Source organism: Falco naumanni, chromosome 1 (genome assembly GCF_017639655.2).
Source record: "Falco naumanni isolate bFalNau1 chromosome 1, bFalNau1.pat, whole genome shotgun sequence".
Lineage (NCBI taxonomy): Eukaryota > Metazoa > Chordata > Aves > Falconiformes > Falconidae > Falco > Falco naumanni.
Genome location: NC_054054.1, coordinates 89,655,638 through 89,675,583, shown reverse-complemented (window position 1 = coordinate 89,675,583; position 19,946 = coordinate 89,655,638). Strand labels below are relative to the sequence as shown.

General features: G+C 43.2%; 2 protein-coding genes and 1 long non-coding RNA gene across 5 annotated transcripts in view; 1 reads left to right on the top strand and 2 right to left on the bottom strand.

Moving 5' to 3' along the window:
- The window catches only part of C1H12orf43 (chromosome 1 C12orf43 homolog), a 28,920-nt gene extending 28,149 nt beyond the window's left edge, over window positions 1-771 (bottom strand). The window contains exons 1-2 of the mRNA XM_040605069.1: window positions 584-771; window positions 118-163 (exon numbers count right to left, since the gene is read on the bottom strand). Of these exons, the coding sequence (XP_040461003.1) occupies window positions 118-163; window positions 584-728 (191 nt within the window). The 5' untranslated portion in view covers window positions 729-771. The remainder of the gene's footprint in view (window positions 1-117; window positions 164-583) is intronic.
- Window positions 772-4,521: 3,750 nt separating this feature from the next.
- Window positions 4,522-19,649, top strand: RNF185 (ring finger protein 185). Of its 3 annotated transcripts, none has more exons than XM_040605086.1 (7): window positions 4,522-4,608; window positions 10,280-10,511; window positions 12,131-12,149; window positions 12,778-12,890; window positions 13,402-13,456; window positions 15,440-15,557; window positions 17,071-19,649. In XM_040605086.1, the coding sequence occupies exons 2-7, from the start codon at window positions 10,330-10,332 to the stop codon at window positions 17,166-17,168; spliced, it is 585 nt and encodes a 194-aa protein (XP_040461020.1). In that variant the 5' UTR covers window positions 4,522-4,608; window positions 10,280-10,329; the 3' UTR covers window positions 17,169-19,649. The 3 variants fall into 3 exon arrangements, with proteins under 3 accessions (XP_040461020.1, XP_040461011.1, XP_040461029.1); XM_040605077.1 differs by lacking the exon at window positions 4,522-4,608 and adding an exon at window positions 4,795-4,914; XM_040605095.1 differs by lacking the exon at window positions 4,522-4,608 and adding an exon at window positions 5,290-5,313.
- LOC121093189 lies at window positions 6,577-15,505 on the bottom strand. The gene is made up of 2 exons (XR_005829522.1): window positions 15,407-15,505; window positions 6,577-7,383 (listed from the first exon to the last, which is right to left on the bottom strand). It is a non-coding gene; the product is annotated as an uncharacterized LOC121093189 (long non-coding RNA).
- Window positions 19,650-19,946: the final 297 nt, after the last annotated feature.

Genomic DNA, 19,946 nt, shown 5'->3' with positions numbered 1-19,946 from the left:
TTCCAAACCAGAATCGGCTCTTCTAGTAGGAAGTCATGCAAGGCATTAAGTAGCACAAATACAATACACTAATTTTTTCAGTCAGTGAGACAAGTCTGAAACCAAAAGCAAAAATACCTTAGGCTAGGCTGTGCTGACTGCAACCGATCCTTTTTAAAGCCACCTGACAGAGAAAGAAGCAAAGGCAAGTTTAAAAGACCTGTGACCAGAACCCCTTTAAGCTCCCTTCTGGCACATGTGACTTTATAGGATAAAGGGTCATGCCTGGAAAGCAAACCATGCCCATTCACTGGGGAAAGCAGCTGTAGGCGGGAAGGTAAACCTTCCCCCGGCCATGCTGTAGCAGCGACCTGCCCGGGAAGGGGCTCGGGCCCAGCAGGAGGCCGCGTATCGCCGGCAGGGCCGTGCCGTGCCGAGCCCCCTCCCAGAGACCCGCCACCGGTTCCCTGGGCACCGGCAGCTCCGGCACCGCGACAGAGCAGTGCCCCCGCCTGCCCACCGCTCCCTCAGGGTAGGAGAAGCTGCGGAGGTGCCCGGCCCAGACAGGCGGGAGAGCAGAGCCTAGCTGGCCGCCACCCCTCACCGCCGCGCGGCTCCGCCCGCACCGCCGCCGCCTGCGCAGCACAGTCCCAGGCGGCCTCCCGGAACCGCGCTGCCGCCTCGCCGCTATTGTCCGAGTCCGAGTCCGAGTCCGTGTCCAGGCCCAAGCCACCCCTGGGCGCCGCCATGTTAAGGCGCGACAGCCGCGGTGCACGCTGGGCGCTGTAGTCCGGGCGCGGAGCATGCCGGGGCGGTGGGCAGCCGCCCACAAAATGACCGCGGCGGGGCTGCCCCTGGGCGAGTGCTGCGTTACCGTGGGTACCTCCAGGCCTTTCTGAATACGGTTTCTTCACCTCTCTGTGAAAGAGGCTAGGTGAAGGCTGCGTTCGCAGGAGAAGTAGGGATGGTGGGAAGCAACAGTGCACCGTGGGCTGCCGGTCAGATCCTTCCAAAAACCAGGAAAGCTCAGGAATAAGCCTGTAACTGGAAGAAACTTTGAGAAACTGTGTGTCATGTGCAGAATTGTGAGATACCATGAAAAAGGCATGTTCATACTGGACATTCGTACTAGCCTTCGGTGAAGAGCAGGGCAGACAGTGCTGCTGGGGCTGGTGCTGGTGCCAGTCCCATCCCTGCTGAGAAACCCCAGCAGGGCAGCATGGGAACCCAGGTGGCCTAGCCACTGTTTCCCACTCCCAGTCTTTGCATTTTCGCTACTGGGAAGTGCGGTGCCCACGGATGGGAAATTGCTGAAAGTAAACACGGCTTGTTTTCATGTCCATCTGTTGCTGAACAGCCTCCTTTCACGTGCTGTACAGGAAAATATCTTAATGTTTCTCAGACCTAACGGCTCACACAAAGTAAGGGTGAAATCCATGCCAGTGATACCAGAAAGCCTGTATTGCTTTCGTATTTGTACAGAGAGAAAGAACACCTGGCATTAAAGAATAAGGATGTGGAAAGAGTAAGCAACTGGAATAAAAATCTCAGCACTTCACCATGTTTTGTGACATCTTTGAAATGGTAATCTTATTTCTTCAGAAATACCGACTGACAGCACTCCGATTGTGGAGAGTCAGACATTCTTATGTTGTAGACAGCACAAAAATCTTCTACCGTGAAAGCACTGGATAGGATGGGATCCATCTGCCATTAGGAGTTATCTTTCAAAACTAGACACACCAGGTTCATTAAGATATGTAAAATGTATCAGGCAAAAATTATCTAATTCCCCCCACTTCTGGCAGGGGAAAGAAAACATGCAGCTCCTCTGCCTGTGCCTTTTGCAACTGCTTTGTCTTTAAATATGGAATTACAAGTTCCAAGGATAACAAATTGGCCTCCACAATGGCATTACATCTTCAAGTCAAAAAAACTGAGGATTGTATGGGAGATGTTCTCTTTGGTGCTCTTACCCAGCTTGCCATGGTGGAGCTTTCATCTTAGCTTAACAATACTCTTCTGGCCATTTCCTTCTCACTGGCTGTTAGAGGGATGGGGATTTCTGTAACAGATTGTGACCATGTTTCAGCTCAATTATTTGCCTTCACAGATGTCAAGTGCCAGATGCTTCAAAGCATGCTTACTCAAGTAGATCAAGCAAAGTTCGGTGTGCTTATGGGCTTACGGCAGTTTCCGGACATACAATCCAGAAAAAAACAGACGAATGCATGTCACACACCAGAAATAGCTTTATGGTCTCCCACCTTTCTAGTGTGGTACTGAAAACAGAAACATGAAATGAGCAGAAGCTCTTGGAAACAGCTCTTGCTGAAAAGGCAAAAGGCCACAGACAGATAGGAACTGCTTCACATGGAAATTTCAAGGAAGGAAGAATATTCCCAAATATGTTTTAATACTGTTTTAAAATACCATTGGGTTGAAAATACAAGTAAATCAGGGAGAATTGATGAGAAAAATACCGAGAAGTTCAAGGACCTGGATTCCTGATACACGTACGACTTCTGTAATTAAGAATTTTATGAGGAGGTTTGTGCGTACCATAAGTATCAACACTATGTTTGACAATCTTGTGACTTAAATAATGAAAAGTGAGTAAATCCAAGTGATTTATTCTTGTGCACACCACAAGAACGAACTGACAACCAGGGCAGAAGATTTTTCTAACTCCAAGCAATTACTGGCTACCAGCTACACTGAAGAATGATACACATACCACCATTAGAATACACATAAATATAAATGATATTTCTATTCCCATTATGCATGTGATGTATAGCGCTCTGAAAGCTGATTTCTTAGCTTCAGTAAGGAAAGTATTCCCTTGCATCACTTATTACTGCCATTCAATGTAATTATTCTTTGCCTATGGGAGTAAATCTGAATGTCCCATGTATATTCTCCTGCTGACCTACTGTTGCAAATATGTCTCTTCCCCTCCCATTAACCTTAGCTGTAAACAAGATTAACATTTTCATTCTCTCCTTGTATACTACCCTTTCCATTCATCCAATCTTATTCATTGCCTGTCTCTGGATCTTTTTTGTTTTAAAAGGAAAACACTTGCTTTAAGTGCAACAGCGGTACTGTAAATAAGTCATTACAGAAATGTATAATAATAGAATTCCATTCTTCTGAGACTTAAAACATAAATAAAATGTTGAAATTATCACTGGTCAGTGAAAATACTCCCTGGCTACGTTGTCTATGGCAGTAACTGTATTTCTTTTCAGATTGCTTTAGCTATCTTATGACACCCAAACAATAAAGCCTGTTCAGAGCATTACTTATTCCCATGATTATAATATCAAAAATCAACCTTTTTTTTACTTTTTATATGGAAATTCTTTTGATTCTAGACATACATGATGATTAGTCTGAGTTGGTCCAAACTTCACAAGCTCAACCTTGTTTTAATCAACATCTGGAGGATACCATTTATACCTCTGGGGCCTTGTTAACTTCTTATTAGATACAACACTGAGATGCCAATTTTTTGCTTGAATGCTGAAGCTGTGCCAAATTGTGCTGCTTTGCTGTCTTGTGGAAAATGAGAGATGGCCTGCTTTTTTAGAGACATTTTCACAGACAGCAAATACACTGCTAGCACGGTTAGGACAGCTTTACAATGTGTGCCCTAATGCTGCAAGCACCATAATTTTCCAGTAATATCTTTATCTTCACCTCAACTACCAACTTTCCAGTGTGATACATCAAGATGTAGGGCAACTCCAGCTGGGCTGCTGGCCGACCAATTTTGACACGTTTTTTGCCAAACCTACGTGCTACTGAAAGCAGTATGAAGGCTCAGTACAGCTGTGTGTTTATATGGCTGAACACTTCGTGGATCACATGTTCCAACCTTCACACTAGAACTGTGTCGTCTCAGGTCACCTGTCAGTAAACAGACACTATCCTCGGTCTCCCCCTGAAATGCTCCCTCGACACTAAACTCCCTCCACTTCTTACCTTAACTATTCCCTCCTAAAGCAGGCCTTTAATGGGAGACCTTGCTTTAGGATTCTCCCATTCTCCACTGTGTGAAACAAGAAGTTTCGCACTGCTTTCTGCCTCGGTGTCCTCAGGACTGGTGGGGTTCCCTCAGCACAGGGACAAAACCCTTCAGAGGTGCCTCAGTCACCTGTCTCGGCCCTGTCTGACCCACTCCTGCAGACACCAGGTCCCTTCCTCTCCCTCCCTTTTGTCCCCCTCTGTCTGTGGTTTCTCACAGCTGTGTCAGTACCTTTCTAAAGCTGTTTCCATCCTGGAGATGCTCCTCTGCTCAGTTCCTAGGGCTCTGCACACACATTTGAAGTGTTTGTTTCCCTCAAAGCTGCCGCCTGCCTGCCTGCCTTCCCTCTTTGGGCCAAAAATTTTTTCCCTCATTTGCTGCCGTTGGCGAGACGAAGCTTTTGCTCTTTCCAGAGCCGGGCGTTTGGACACGGCCCCCGCAGCACCTCGCGATGAGCGGGCAGCCAAACTGCAACAGAAACAGAGCTGAAAGTCACCGGGAGCGCGCAGGCGGGGGTGACGCCGCCGGCTGCCGAGCGGGGGCTGAACGCGCCGCCAGCCCCAGCCGGTTCGCACCGAATCGGTTCCCTCGCTGAGGTAACAACCGGCCGGGGCGCCCGGCTGGGGGGCCGGGGGGGGCAGGGCGGGCGGGCCGGCAGCGCTGACCGTCCGGGGAGCCCGGGACACGCCGCGCCCGGCCCGAGCGCCGCCGGCCCGTCTCCCCGGAGGCAGCGCGGCGGGGCCCCGGCCGGGCGGAACGCGGCCCTGCGGCCCGGCGCGGCGGCGGGGAGGCCGGTCCCTTCCGCCAGGGCCGGGCTTCCGGGCGATCAGGTGACGGCGGCCGCTGGCAGGGGAGCGGCTCCGCGGCGGGGGGCTGCGGCCGGGGAGCAGCGAGAGCCGCTGGTGAGCCGGACGGATCGCGGCTGGTGGCGGGGCGGGGAGAGCAGGGGCCGGGCGGCGGCTCTGGGTCGCGAAGGGAGCGGGCCGGGCCGCTCCGCGCCGGGGGCCGCCAGAGGCCGTGCGTCCGTTTAAAACGAGCGAAGCGGGGGCGGGGGCGCCGCGGGAGCCCCGGCCTCGGCCGGCCCCGGTCGGCCCCGGTGTCCTGGCCCGGCGTGTGCCACCGTGGCTGCCGGAGCGCCGGCCCGGGGCCGCCTGCGAGGTTTGCCTGTGCAGCCCCGGTGCACGGCGGCCTGCTGGTGCCCGGCGCCCTGGCAGCGCGGCCCGGCCCGCGGCCTCTGCCGAGCGGCGCCCGTTCGCCGCGGCTAGGTGGCTCAGGGCACGGTCACGGGGCGTTAGCTTCTGGTATGTGCCTTCGTTTATTGTTTATTTTCTGTTGGGAATCGCTTACTGCTTCTTAAATCACTAGTATTTTATTTTGACATTTTGCTGCTAGCCTGGTTAGCCCACTGAAAGGGCATTTAATATTTTACATAACGCTCCAAACCAGGAGAATGCTCAGGCAGTATTACCCAACTGATTACGTCGGGTTTCTTTTTTTTTTTTTTTTTTCTCCTTTGGACTTTATGAGGTAAGAGGATAAGTGTCTAGATTTGTGCAACGTTTTCATGGCGTCTATATTAGACTTTTATGGGATGGTTAAAAATTAGAATTACTTGGGTTTGTTGGGGGTTTTTTTGATAGTTTGTAACAACGCCTTGCATTTGTGAGGTGCATTGACTCCTCGGAGCTGCCAGAACAGCCTTTCACCAGGGCTCTGATCCTGGAAGCAGCAACTGTAAGGCAGACATAGGTTGCAGCATCCCAGTTAATGAAACGAGGCCAAGCAAGGGCAAGTGGCTGATTTTGCAAGACCAAGCGATCACGCAGACTTGTAGGCTGGGACCACTGCGTGGTAATACTGAAATGTGGGTCTGTGTTGCCTTAGGGGTTACAGGAAGTGAAAAGATGAACTCCAGAAATGGTTCTGGGGTGTTAAAATGTAACACGTTTGGGGGACAATAAAAAGCTAGTGAGAGGTAAAAAAATGACTGTCAAGAAGTAAATGTACTTTAGGCACTGTCAACAATTATCAACTAAGGTTGCCTGTTCATTTTACTTGAAGTCTGGGCAACTGTAATAGGCTAAGAATTAGATTTTTGTTAAACTTAATCAGGTTATTTTTCTTATCGCTACAGTGACGATGTAATTTTAAGATGCATATGACAAATTTTATAAAATTAACATTAGAAGTTCTAAACCTAAAAGTATTACTCGGAATTTGTATAAACACACCCACTTACAAGTTTTCCTGCTGATTTAAGCAGAAAAAAAATCAGAAACTAAATTAGAACTTCTTTTAGAAACAAACTATATTTGGATTATTTCAATTTCAGTAATCCTAGATAAAGTAAGATTCATTCAGAAAGGAATATGGAAAAGTGTCTTTCTAGTGGAATTTTGGAGCATCCAACAATGCTGCTCTCTTTATTTCGTTGTTATGTATTAGATACTGCAAAGAGGAATAAACTTTGGAGTTTATTAATAAACTAACCAGAGCCTATATCCTCACCAGAAAATTTTCTCATTGCTTGTGAAGGAAGATTAAATACTTGAAACACCCTAATGTTGTAATGCTGCGAACATGTACAACTGCTTCATACAGATGACATGAGCTTTGAATGCTTCTCTGTCTTTCTCAGGTTGAATTATTGTCCAGCTGCTATGCTTCCAGTGGATGTTTTTGTATGCTTTAACTTATGGTGGAAACTCTCCCAGTCTGTCTTGGAAGTGTTTCTCTTGTATTGTTAGTTGGGTCAGTGTACTTGAGCAAATGCAGTCATTTTTCATTTGCTAAGCTCAGAAACTTGATCTTTTACAGTAGCCATTGGGCTCCCATTTTCCTGGTGTGCAGTTGCTCCCACTAGATTTATAGATTTAATTTTTAAAGTATTTGAGTAAAATGTATTTCTTGCTGCCTGTTAGTGAGATTTGTTCACAGTATATAGACCTTCCCAGTTTTCTGCATTTACTTCTTGCATGGACCTCCTGTGCTTTCAGTTGTCATGAAGCTTTCACGTCCCAGTGTGTCGTCTGCTGCTCAGGGGTCCGGTTTCACCTACTCTTTCAGCCATGCTTATTCTTTACGCAACTCAGTGGGATTTGGGCTGGATCCCTAAACATGTATCTTCACTTCCGTGTCTTCTTCATGCTCCACCAGACTTTTTTTATTTAGGAAGACTACGTGAAAATGGGTTCTTTGTTTCTTAACCATTCATCTGTTGCCACCCTTGATTCTTGGATGTAGTAAATGTCAGTGATTCAGGCATTTTCAGAACAGCCTGTTGGGTTATCATAGGGGTCATGATTTAAAGGAAATAAACTGCCAATACAGATGGCTTTTAAGTAACAAAGATGCTGTTTTCCTGTCGATATCTAGAGAACAAAGAAGCAAGAAAGAAAATAGGGATGATGTTTGAACACTTGCAGTTAGATTACAGCTGGTTTGTATATCCTTTCACTTGTTTGCTACTCATCATGCATCTAGGGTTGATTTGGAGACCTGGTCTAAAGAACAGTGGTTTAACAAACTGGACTAGCATCTCTAAATTCTGTTTACCTAGCTCCAAAAGTCATGTTCTATACCGGTGTACTCACAGTCTTCATTCTGAACTCTAAATCGAAGTGAAAATGGTGTTGGTTTAGCCTGTTGTGTTGGTTGGTTGGTTTTGTTTCAGTTTGTGGTTTACTTCTGGTTTGTTTCTTTGGGGTTTTTTTTCCCCTAAAAAAATCTGTCTCAGAGTTTAAGTAGTTCAAGTGACATTTCAACAATTTTGAGCTTGTTCTATACTCAAAATAAGTTGAATTTTGCAGTTGAACTTCTACTTTAGGATTCACTGACTATGCTCACAAGTGACACGATGTATGATTATCCAATGTAAGTTTAGCCATTGGATGCTGTTTCATGCTTGCTGTTTGTGTTTGTGTGGTGTGATTTGCAGATGAACAGACCCCAACAGCTCTTGTCATAGACCTAGTTATGTTAAAGGGTATTCCATGGACAAGAGCAAATGTTTGAGAAAGCTTTTCAGAGTAAGATTGATGATTTTTATTATTGTTTTTTGATATATTTTTTATATTTTAAATTGGTTACATCCTAATACGTCATCAGGCCCAATCAGCCTGTGGAGAGACAAAGAAGAGAGGATCCCAGTACAGACTTCAGGAATGACCACCTTCTAGGAGAGTAGATGCAGTGCCTGTTGCATTATATCGTTTTGATCTTTCTTCTGTCTCTGCTATCTTTATTCCATTACATTACTGATATTCCTATGGATTTCGCTATCATCCTTCTTCATAACTTAATGATTTACTTATTTTTCATTGTTACTAAAAGCTGAGGGGTTTTAAAGTAGGTGTTTCTGAAGGTACAGATTTTATCTTTTTCATGAGTCTCCAGATTTCTGGTGTCAAATATATGGAATTTAATTTGGAAAAAAAAGATATTTTTTACAGTGTTTTTATGGACACAAAAATTAATTTATTTACCTCTTCTACATGCTTTCCTTGTGTTACATGTCAAGATACAAGAGCCAGATATTTCTTGTGCCCATTCCATAAAATTACACTAGTGATTTTTACAACGTGTTGACCTCCTCTTAGTTTTAAGGTATTCTCAGTTTTGATATTAATTCCCAGCAAATATATATATAGGTCCAAGTTGGTAAGTTTTCAAGCATTAAACTACTGAGCAAGATAGGCTGAAGATTCTTGTAGTAAGGATGTGTGAAAAATCCAAGAATCTCTAGCATATAGTTTGTGGGCTCGCAGCATTTCCATCTGCCTTAAACTAACACACATTTTCATTTTGTACAACAAACTGTGTTGCTGCCGAGTGTAAATGAAGTCATGATGTGAAATGCTAAGAGTCAGCACTGCTGAAAGCAATGTGTGTTGAAGTGCAGCATCTGTGAATACAAAGCTGCCCTTCTGGGACACTGCAAAATGATGTAACTGAGTGAAAAAGCTCTACAAAAATATATTTCACTTGCTGTAATTGAGTGTCTTCGTTGCAATACCTTCATTAGGCTTGAGTATTATGCTTTCTTGACCGTGCAGTGGGATTGTATTTATGAAAAAAGCTGTTGACAAAACCAGCTAGAGATACTGAGGTTTTATTTTACTGCCCTGTACCTGTGCTTCAGCGCTGCTACAAAGAGGGGACACTAAGGAAAGCATTTAATGCTTGTGGGGTAAGTTTGCCAAGAGGTTAGCTTCGGAGAAATTGAGGTTGCCCTTTTAAGATGCTTAACTGTTATTACACTTGCAAAAAGTTCAGATAATCACCTGTTTCTTTCTCACAACCTTGTCTAAGTATTCATATCCTTGTAGCAGCAACATGATATCAGAGTTTCATGAAAAGCACAGTGGAGTATTTTAAACATTTTTGTTTTGATGAATTAATTTCTGTAACTGCTGAAACTGTCTTAGTTCTTGGATTTAAAGACCTGTACTGGTAAAAGAGTTTCTGGAAATGTAAATGCTTTGTGTTGAGTCTCAAAGTTTTAGGTACTATGGAATTTGCATACCAAGGAGTTAGACTGCAGAAGTTGTTGCTACTGAAATAAAAGAAATGGTGGTGTTTGATAAATACGATGATGTTAATGAGAGGTGAAAGCATGTATGTAAAATTAAAGCACATTAAAGTAAAATTTTTAATACTTCTGCATTACTACTAGATTGAAATATTTGCATTTGAAAGTACTAAAAATGTTTGATAGTTATATCAACATGCTGCTGTGATATCAGCAATATACTGCTCATGAGACCAGTAAGTACTAAGCTACATTTTCTTGCCGTTATTATCATTAATACTCCAAATTAATGAACATGGAACTTAAAACTGTGCATTAAGTCTGTCTGTCCAAACTGTGAATTGCTACATGATTAAATCCTATTTCAGACTGCACTCACAGTTATAACTTGCATTGAATTTTTGGAAGAGCATGTATAACTAGGTGAGCTCATTCTTCTCATAGCAGATGGCATTTATGAGAAAATGAAGATGGTTTTGTTTTGGCTGTGGATCTCAGTTGCTTATTGGTAACTTTAAAATACAGGTCACATACCAGCCAGGTCATACTACAGGACTTTAAAGTAGCTTAGTTTCTAAAAAAAGATCCCTCTTGGCTATGTTAAACTAAAACCATCAACAACAGGATTCAAGTGCTTCTTAGATAAATCACTACCAGTTTTGAACAGGACAAGAATACAATGTTATAATGCTAAAAAGTTGTTTGGTTTTGTGTTTGTTTTGTTTTATCACTGCTAGGATTCCAACAGGAAAATTTTCTTGAGCTTGTGTCTGGGTCGTTCTTGAGGATGGCAAGCAAAGGACCCACGACTTCTACATCAACAAAGAACTCCAATACTGGAGGGACCAGTGGCAGCAGTAGCAGTAATGGTGCTGGGGACAATACTAATCAAGACAACACTTTTGAATGTAACATCTGTTTAGACACTGCTAAGGATGCAGTTATCAGCTTGTGTGGACATCTCTTCTGGTAAGTATTCAAGCCCCCACAGATTAACCAGAGCACCATATGTATCTCTGATCATAGAAAAGCCTACGATTTTTGTAATTCTAAATGACAAATAAAATGAGGAAGGGCCATGGTTTTGGTTTAGGAGCAGTTTGGTCTTGCTCCTAAATTTTTTCTTTGCTCATGTTCCAGGGAGTGGGGTTTTTGTGTCTTTAAACTTCCTATACTTCTGGATTATTTTGTGAAAGCAAACAAACAAGTATCCCCACATAGTTCAGTGGTCATTGATACTGCTTGTTATGTGTGTTGTTTGTACTGGCTGGTCTAGTATGAATATTGCGTTCAGACCTAAATTTGTTTCTAACCTGTGCATACCTAAACCTGCATCTGAAACTAGGTTCTGGAGGCCAAACTGTAGTTTTCATACTTCCTACAAGCTTGCTCTTTTTTCCTTTTGATATCATTTAAAAAAAAAAGGAAAAGATAACAGGCTTTTACGTGTGGGCTATTTCTCTTTTCCCATGGTATTGCAGTTGTAATACTAACTTTTCAGTTCTTTGATCTGACAGGGGAACGTATCACACAAATATAATATGTGTGCAGCATTTCTTATTTAGGTAAATTGATCTAGAATATACTCTTTCTTGAATGATAAGAAGTTACTAAAGATTGAAATGGCCAAATGTTTTGGGTTTTTTGGGGGAGGAGTATATTTTAACCCGGTAGGTTAAATTATGCTCTTTAATAAAACAAGACCTAAAAGAGCGTTTTAATTTTTTTCTGCGTAAATGTATGTAACCTCTGAAAGTCGAGGGTTTTATTCTAGGAGGAGATAGAAAATCACTTGCTGATGGCATGTTAAGATAGGTTAAATTATTGCACAAAGGGATTTGGAAGAACAGAACCTTAAAAACAGCATGTATCTTGTCTGTACCACAGGACCACTTTGAAAGCAGATGGCTGTTTAGCAGTTTTATCTTGTAGCTTGCTCGTTTGCCTCTGACCTTTTTTTAAGTTGCCATATTAATGTAATCTTGAGTACTTCTGTGTAATGAGAATTTCTCTGCCCTGAGCAACTGGGTCTGATCTCAGTAGCTAACCCTGCTCTGAGCACCACGTGGGACTAGAGGCTCTCTGAGGTACCTTAAGTCCAGCCTGGGTTATTTTATGACTCTGTGAACGTGGCCAGTGTTTTAGCTAAATGTCCCTTGCATAACTCTTTTGAAGATCCTAAAGTCTTCTTGCTGACGTCTTCCTCCTTTGCAGCTTAGCTTAGGGATATCTTTCATGGTATCAGAAGAGAAAATCTGTACAGTAAACACTAAGATTAATTAAGCTTCCCTGTGGGCCTTTGGTATGGACAAGGACCCAGGAATCAAAGGTGATATGCAGAGAATCACGTTAGCAACCTAGACTGCATAACCTGAAAGACCAGTGGAGATTGGTCTTGGACTGTGCTTTCAGAAATTATTTTAATAGGTGGTTATAGAACTGGCCCAGCTGGATTCCAGGATTCTGTTGTCTCCAAGCTGTGCCATCCATGGTACATGATACATTTGTTGGATCAAGTTGTCGGTAACTAATTCTGTTTTCCCCTCTTTTCCTGCTGCGTGAACAAATTGTCCTGGGAATGCTCACAGTTGGCCTTGTTTACACCAGGTAAGACAGGTTTCCTTTTACTTTGTCTTTCATCAGCTTATGTTTCTCAATAAAGCCCTTGGTTCTCTGGAGTATCCCCCTCTTCTCAAATGTGCTGCTTTCTCTCCAGGGCAATCGCAACCTGCTAATGCAACTTCATGCGCAACACCTTGCAATCTGCTCTTTCAGCAAAAATAAAACTGTTTCTGTTCCACTTGCCTCCCCCTTTTCAGTTTCTTAAACACTGAGTGTTCCCAATTTTGGTAGGCAGTTCACAGGGTATTAGTTTGCAGCCTTAAGTGCTGAGTGTACTTCTCTGCATGTGTAGCATTTTATATTGTGGTACCATTATAGAAAAGGTAGATGAAAGGAAGGTATCTGCACTAGCTCTTGGCCTATGCAGGACTGTTGGTACCATTTATTTATTCATGTTTTACTCCGGTGCAGTACACATCAGCAAGTAGATTGTACCAGAACAACAGAAAAAATGCGAACTCTACTTCGGAGAGTTCTTGACACTTACTAAAATGTTTTGCTCCATGGCTTTCTGAGAAATTGCTGAAGTCTCTCTGCCTTGCTGCAAGTGAGGTTTGTGTGTTGTGGTTTTCATGGTCTTTCACTAATTTTCTTATAATTTTCTTCCTTTTAGTGGCTAGAGACCAGGCCAAACAGACAAGTGTGTCCTGTCTGCAAAGCAGGAATCAGTCGAGATAAAGTTATTCCTCTGTATGGAAGAGGTAGCACTGGGCAGCAGGACCCCAGGTAAGAAACTTAAATACAACTACTTTTATGTGAAAACTTAAGATTAAACTTCAGTTTAAGGTCTTAAGATTAAACTGTCAAAGTGCTGGAATCACAATATGAAATACTTTGTCAAAAGAGAGATGGAACTGCCATTTCTGTCAAATATTTCTGGCTTTTTCAGGACCTGGATTTGCACACCTTATTTCTTGTTCAACTGGCAGTTTATTTCAATTTAAATTGGTTGCTAATTATCAGTTACGAGTGGCAGGTTGCAATCAATGTTATCTGACTGGAGAAGCTTATATAAATTGTTCATGTCCTCAGTTTCTAGACTTTGCAATAGGACTTTGTTACACAAAAGTACAGTATCTTAATTCACGATGTGATGCTGAAGGTTCATAAACTGGGTGGTCTGTAACACAGCCCTGTGAGAGCGTGCTTTATGTTTTTTCTGTCTTATTAGCCAGGTTATTGCAGATACTGTTGTCATGTATCCTTGCACTTGAGCTAATTTCACAACTTCCTGCAGAGAGAAAACTCCACCACGACCCCAAGGACAGAGACCTGAACCAGAGAACAGAGGGGTAAGTGAAGAAACAGGCTTGGGCAAATCAGTTGTTTATATTGATGGTGGTATTTACTCATCCTGGAGGACATAATGTGTGCATGCGATCCTGTGTGAGGATCCTATAGTTTACATTCCTTACTCATTCCCAGTAGGTTGTTCATGAATAATTGATATCTGTGATGTGGCAGAAGATTCCGTGCCTGTAGTACTCCTTAGCATCCCAAAGAATGGGCTAACTTGAATTGTACTTCATGAAAACAGCTCTGTATGGCATCACTGGAAAGGCTCTCCATACTTGATCATTCTCCATATATAAATACAAGGAACGCTTTGCTTTGAAAATTCTTTGTGGAAGTATATTTCTGTCAAACTATACTTGTCATGGCAGTGTATAATCCATGTGAGAACTTACGTTTTTGGCACTGATGCCTGCTTCTAGCATTTCTGTGGGATGTTCCTGTACCATGGCATTACAAGAGAAAGAATGTAGATATCTCTTGGATATTTGTCAATTTGAAGAGGGATCTGTGGTTTTATTGAGGAGATTGCATAGGGTGAATGTAAACAGCAGCTTGCGTAGGTTGAACAGATGTGGGAGTAGCCACTAGGACAGACCACAGTGTTCTTTAGCATGATGGCAGCGAGCATGACCTGATGAAACAGTTGCATGTTTCTGTGTAACTGTGCCTAGGGTCCTTGGAGAGTGTTTGTATACCTCACGCTTCAAGCAAACAACTCTGCTGGGTGTGAATAAGGAACATTTCTGTACTGTATGTATTGGGAGCTCAGTTGTTCTCTCTCGCTAGGGAGTTGCCTTCTTATTAAATCAGCTGCTGTACCTCATTTGAACCTTTTAGCTACTGCTTCCCTAAGTCAGAGGAATCTGGTATGAAGACCTAGCAGTAGTGATGCTGCCCTCCTGTCTCTACAGGTGCAGGACCTGCCATGCAGAGTGCTTTGCTGTCACTGATAGTTAATGGCAAAAAGTTTGAGAAGAGTCATAGTCAAAAGACTTAACTCCTCAAATCAAGGATCAACCCAGAAATGTCTGGCTCTTGTTTTATGGGTGAAATCACCTTTGTCCTCTCACTGTTCGGAGGTGATAGACCAGAGGGTTTTTCAGAATTGGTATCACACTTTTAATTCTGAGACAAGAGGACAGTTTGCTGGATCACAGAACTGTGAGCTCTCCATAGTTTTTAAATGTGAGACAACTACTTAAATTCATATACAGTTGGTTCTTAAACAGTGCACTGCTTTTATACAGTAGGATTCATCTTGATCCAGATTAATCTTTTGACTTGATGTGGTATTTTAGTCTGGAGCCTATAGGGGTCAATGTTGTTGCATTGTAACTCTTCCTTTTTTCCTCCTTTCCTTATGTCTTGCATTCCTGCCCCAGATGACTTTATCTGCCACCTTAATTAGAGTCCCCCTGGTAATTTATTTTTTTTGTACCATTCTTCTGTATAATATTCTATGCATCCCACTAGCAATTTATCACTGTACTGAATGTTTAAATGATGCACATGTATTGTGAAAATCAATGCAGGTAATTTTTTTACAATGCCTTTCATATAGTTATATGGCTAATAGCTGTTAGTACAGAATTATTTATATGTTGTTAAGACATTCCAAATAGAATTGGTAGTGTTAATTTTGATATATTGGCAGATACGTATTATTTTGAGTTGAGAAACTTTACAGAATTGCTTTTGTTAATTTGTGGCCTTCAAGCAAGCATGGTTCTTAGTTTTCATTTTCTCAAACTTTTGGGTTGCACTGGCAAGTTTGCTACTGTGTGAAACATTTTAAAACCATGAGAACTAAGGTGGTATTTAACAACAGTGTGGCAGACTGAAAGCTGCCAGACAGCATGGTACTCCTTCAGCTGTAGGAAAGCCAGTGAGAGGGAATGTCTGCACTTTTACAAAATATTCTGAAATAGGCTTTAAATGATTGGTACCTTTTTTCTCTTCTGTTGCTTTGTTCTCTGCAGGGATTCCAGGGCTTTGGGTTTGGCGATGGTGGCTTCCAAATGTCATTTGGAATTGGGGCGTTTCCCTTTGGTATATTTGCAACAGCATTCAACATAAACGACGGGCGACCTCCTCCAGGTACAATGCATCCTATCTCCTCCAAGAGTCCTGTCACAAACAGATGTTTTGAAAACTTCCTTGTAACAAACAAATAGCCTGCTAAACGACAAAACTTTCTGAAAAGTAAAGTAGATCAGTGTTATAAACGGAAACACAGAATGAGGGAAACACCCAGCAGAGAACATAGTCCATGGCTTACACATTTTATACAAGTGCTTATATAAAAACCAAGTTTGTCACTTCCATACGATTTGCTGAAGGCCCTCCTGAGAGGACAGTAGAACTGGAGAGGAACCGTGGCACTGGAGACTTTCCTCCTTTAATTCAAATGTCTCCTCTGGTACTTCAGTGAACTCCTTCTGAGACAAATTGGACCAGAGTTTCTAGTAATAATAAAAAGGAGTCAGTAAGTGCGTATGAAGGAGACTCGTATTCTGAAAACAGCAGGGAAGGACTGTTTTCTGAAAGATGAGAAGGAGAAAGTTAAACTGGTGCTCTGTAAATAATGACAGCAGAGATTGTTCCTTTCTCAGAAATTTATCTCTGAGACAATTGTCTGTATTCCACAAGAAGTAACTTTCTGGTGAAATGATTTCACTGTTTTTAATTAAGAAAAAACAGTTGGGTTAATCCAAGTAGTGGCCTTCTCCCTAGAAATTAGGTAATCCCCGGAAAACCTCCTCTCCATCTGCACTGTAGACAAACTGAGTCTACCTGTTTTGAAAAAAGAAAACCTCCTGGCCAGGATTTTCTGGACTTCCTCTGTGAGAGGTTGTGCTGGCAGATCTTCACCATACCATATGGCTTAGAAATTATGAGAAACAGAATGGCATTCTTCATGTTACACCTGTGGTGCCAAGGAGCTGTGCTGTCCTTGGGTCAAATTAACTTGCCTGTAAACTATACTTCACCGTCCATTGAAAATTTGTGTGGAGGTGTGACTGAGCTAAAGAGTATGTAAATATATGCTGTTGTAACAGCCATAATTTAACAAACTTCTTTATCTGCTTCTCACCTGTGGATTCAATACAGCAGTTCCAGAAAGGCATGGCTTGAGCTTCAGAGCTCACATGCTTTTCAGCAGTTCCCTTGGTCAAGGCTACACAGGGAGCTTTGACTGTTTTACCATTTCCTTATTCAGAGATCCTTCACCTTGATGGGGGGGAGCGCTCAAGTTAAAGCTCCTTGGGAGGGAAACCGTGAACAGTGAAGTTGGCTCAGCGCTGTCCCCAGAAGCACTGTCGGCAGACCTGCCTGTACTCTGGCACTTGGAGCTGCCTGCTGCTATTAGTCATGAGCAGGTTTACCATGAGTCCTGCTTCAGGGAGCTGAGGCTTGTCTTCCTTCTGATCTTCCTGTATGGCTGGCCAGTCTGAGGGTAGGAAATAGCAAGTTTCTCACCGAGTAGATTCCTTGCATATATTTCAATTTATGAATATACTATGTTCAAAATATACATGATTCTGGAGAAGAGGAAGGAGCTGAACTGTATTGTTTTTGTGTTGTTTTTTTTTTACTTCCTGTTTTCCAGCTGTTCCAGGGACTCCTCAGTATGTGGATGAGCAGTTCCTATCCCGCCTCTTCCTGTTCGTGGCTCTGGTGATAATGTTCTGGCTGTTGATCGCATAAATCTTTTCCATTATTCTGTATATTCATGGCCAGCAAGGCCACTGAAACAGTTACAAACTGCATCCCCATCCCATTTTAAACCTCTTGGTGTCTGGTTCCGTAGCTAACTATGGCCTTCAGGAATTGATGGTACCACAGCACAATGAGGAATTTCGCATTTTGTACCAGAGTTGGAAATTAAACATTGGTTAAAAAGCGTATTTCAGCTCAGCTATCTTGTACAACAGGTTCCTGCTACAAACCATGGGCCTAGCTTTGAGCTCCGCTCCTAAAAGGAGTGCTGCTTTGAAATCCTGTGCCAATAAGTGACACCAGGTTTATGTGAAAAAACAGTTGCCCCAAGGTAGACTGGGCAGGTAAAGAAACTTCTGCAGTGTGATCAGTGTCTCATGTTTGGCAACCACGATGGATCTGCCAGAGCTGCGGATGTTATTTAATGTCTTCACATCAACATCCAAACTTCTTCAGGAACTCTTCTGCAGCACTGCTGAGACTCTTTGGGCACAGCACGTGATGCAAATAGAACCAGGTTTGGAGATTGGTTCCTTTTCTTGCTATTATTTCCTGGTGTGATGGAAAACCCCTCCTGAAGCGGTTCTAATGGCTGTTAGAAGAAGGGATACAAATTTATGCTGCAATTTTTTAAAGCCTGAATTTGCTGGAGCCAGACACTGGAAGATTCTCTCGTTGTGGAGCTGGGTGGGATTGCTGAACAGTACAATGCACCTGTCTGCCTCACCCAGCCCAGTTCCTCACTGACAAAACAGTGTTGTCTTCCTTGGTTCTGCGCAGCGGCTTGTGGCTGCACTCATGGATAATCCCCTTACAACCTTGTCACTGTAGCTACGTTTATTCTTCCTGAGGCTTTGAGACTTTCTACACAAGGTCATGTACTCCAAATAAAATCCTATTACAGATCTGAGATCAGCTCGTTTGGGGAGAGGAACAAAAGGCATCTTTACATGTGTTTTGAGGTTAAAATTGTCAAACTGTAAAATTACACAGGAAAAATGAGATCCTGCCTTTGCTAGCCTATGCTACAGTAGGGAACGTTTGGAAGAGCTGCTCTCTACACGTGCATACAGCTACTCTAGGCCATAGCAGAATGGCTGTAGTGCAAGAGTCTGCAGTATCTACCAAAGACGTTAATTCAAAGTGCTGGAGAAGACCACAACCATTTATGTGCTGAGGGGAAAATATTTTAGAAGGTGAGTGCTCTGTAGCCATTTTGGAATCCTGTTGGGTCTACAGCTTTAAAAGAGTACTCCTGATGTATTTGTGTAGATTCCTTCAGAACAGCAGATATGAGAGATTCCCTAGCAAGATGAACAGTTTTAATATTTCTCTGACTAGGTAATTCCATTTTTTTTTCTCTTAACATTTTTAGATTATTTTGATTCAGGTCACTGATAGTCATGATGATTTCCTGCAAGGTGAATATTGTGACTTCCCTGGTAGTAGACAGACAACTGATGAAAAAAATCAACTCATAGAAACTTTGTTTCAATAGCTAGGGTTTTTCTAGTGTATGGATGAGGTTCCTGGGCAGGACACCTTAATTGTTGTAGAAGCTTATTTATGTAATTGTAAACTGTTCACTTTTAGTATCAAGACATGGGATGACTGAAGTTTTACTTGCCAACTTCCAAAATTCCACTTGGCAAGTAGAACGTTGCAAAGCTTCTTGCGGTGTTTTACCACATCTAGTCAAAATTACATCCAATTCGATGATAATGTGGCAGAATATATCGCTCAACTATAAATAGTTGAAGTGGTGCTTCAACTTTTGTTGTGTGGCACTTTTGAGAAGCTTAACTTCTTCTGCATGTGGTTCTTCTCAAGTGCGTACCTTGGTAACTAGGATCCTTTCTAGGAGAAAGGCTGTTTATTGCGTTCTTGTGAGCAACGGGCCGTGGTACAACGTCGCAGCTTGGATTTCCTTTCATGAGCAGGCAGCACCACCTGCTGATGGAAAAGGAAAGGTCGTGTGATAGCAAACGGGGTGGTTTTCCTTCTCCTTTTTGTATCGGGAAAGTCGATGCTAAGAGCAGAGGTTATCCAGGGAGGAGCGGGGTATCACTTTAAAGCCTTTTTCCGATAATGAGGACAGAAAAAGTGACTGTAATAGATTCAAGAGATATTGAAACTATAAATAACACTTATGTTTTCAAATACAGAATTTTAATGGCTTTGGGTTTTTCCCCATCTATTGGTTGGAGACAGAATGGATTTAGATGGAGGTAGCTGCAGAAACATGACTGAGTCCTTATTTTCTGGCAATCCAAGAATGAAATAGTCCAAAAGTGTTAACGCTTTCATTCCTACCTTTTTTTCGGTGTGCTTTTTGTATCGTACCACTCCCCCTCCCGTACTCTGACTGCACACAGCCTGTAACGGCTCGTTTAGTGCATTACCATTACCGTTCACTAATTTTCACTGTTGTGAAAGTGATTTAGAATTAAAAAAATGGTTTTACATTGACCCGAGCGTACCACTGTTTTTGTGCTTCGCCGACAGACCAAGGTGAGGCGCCTGCCCGAGGCCTACCTCGAGGGTGGGGAGCCCGTCGCTGGTTCGTGCCCCGGGAGAGACGGGGGCTTGCTGCTCCCTCAGCGGGGGCCAGGGGCGTCCCGCGAGCGGCAGCGGGCCCGGCGCTGACGTAGGCCTCCGCGGGGAGAGAGGCCGGGCCCGCTGCCCGCCACGGCACGTGGTGGGAGGGACTGGCAGCGGGGCGGTGTTATCATTGGTCCTCGCCGCGGAAGGGACGGGACGATCGCC

Coding starts and splice junctions, on each gene's coding strand:
- RNF185 (XM_040605086.1), top strand. CDS start 10,330: ATGGCAAGCAAAGGACCCACGACTTCTACATCAACAAAGAACTCCAAT. Junction 13,457..15,439: donor CTGAACCAGAGAACAGAGGG/GTAAGTGAAGAA, acceptor TGTTCTCTGCAG/GGATTCCAGGGCTTTGGGTT. Junction 15,558..17,070: donor CGACGGGCGACCTCCTCCAG/GTACAATGCATC, acceptor CCTGTTTTCCAG/CTGTTCCAGGGACTCCTCAG.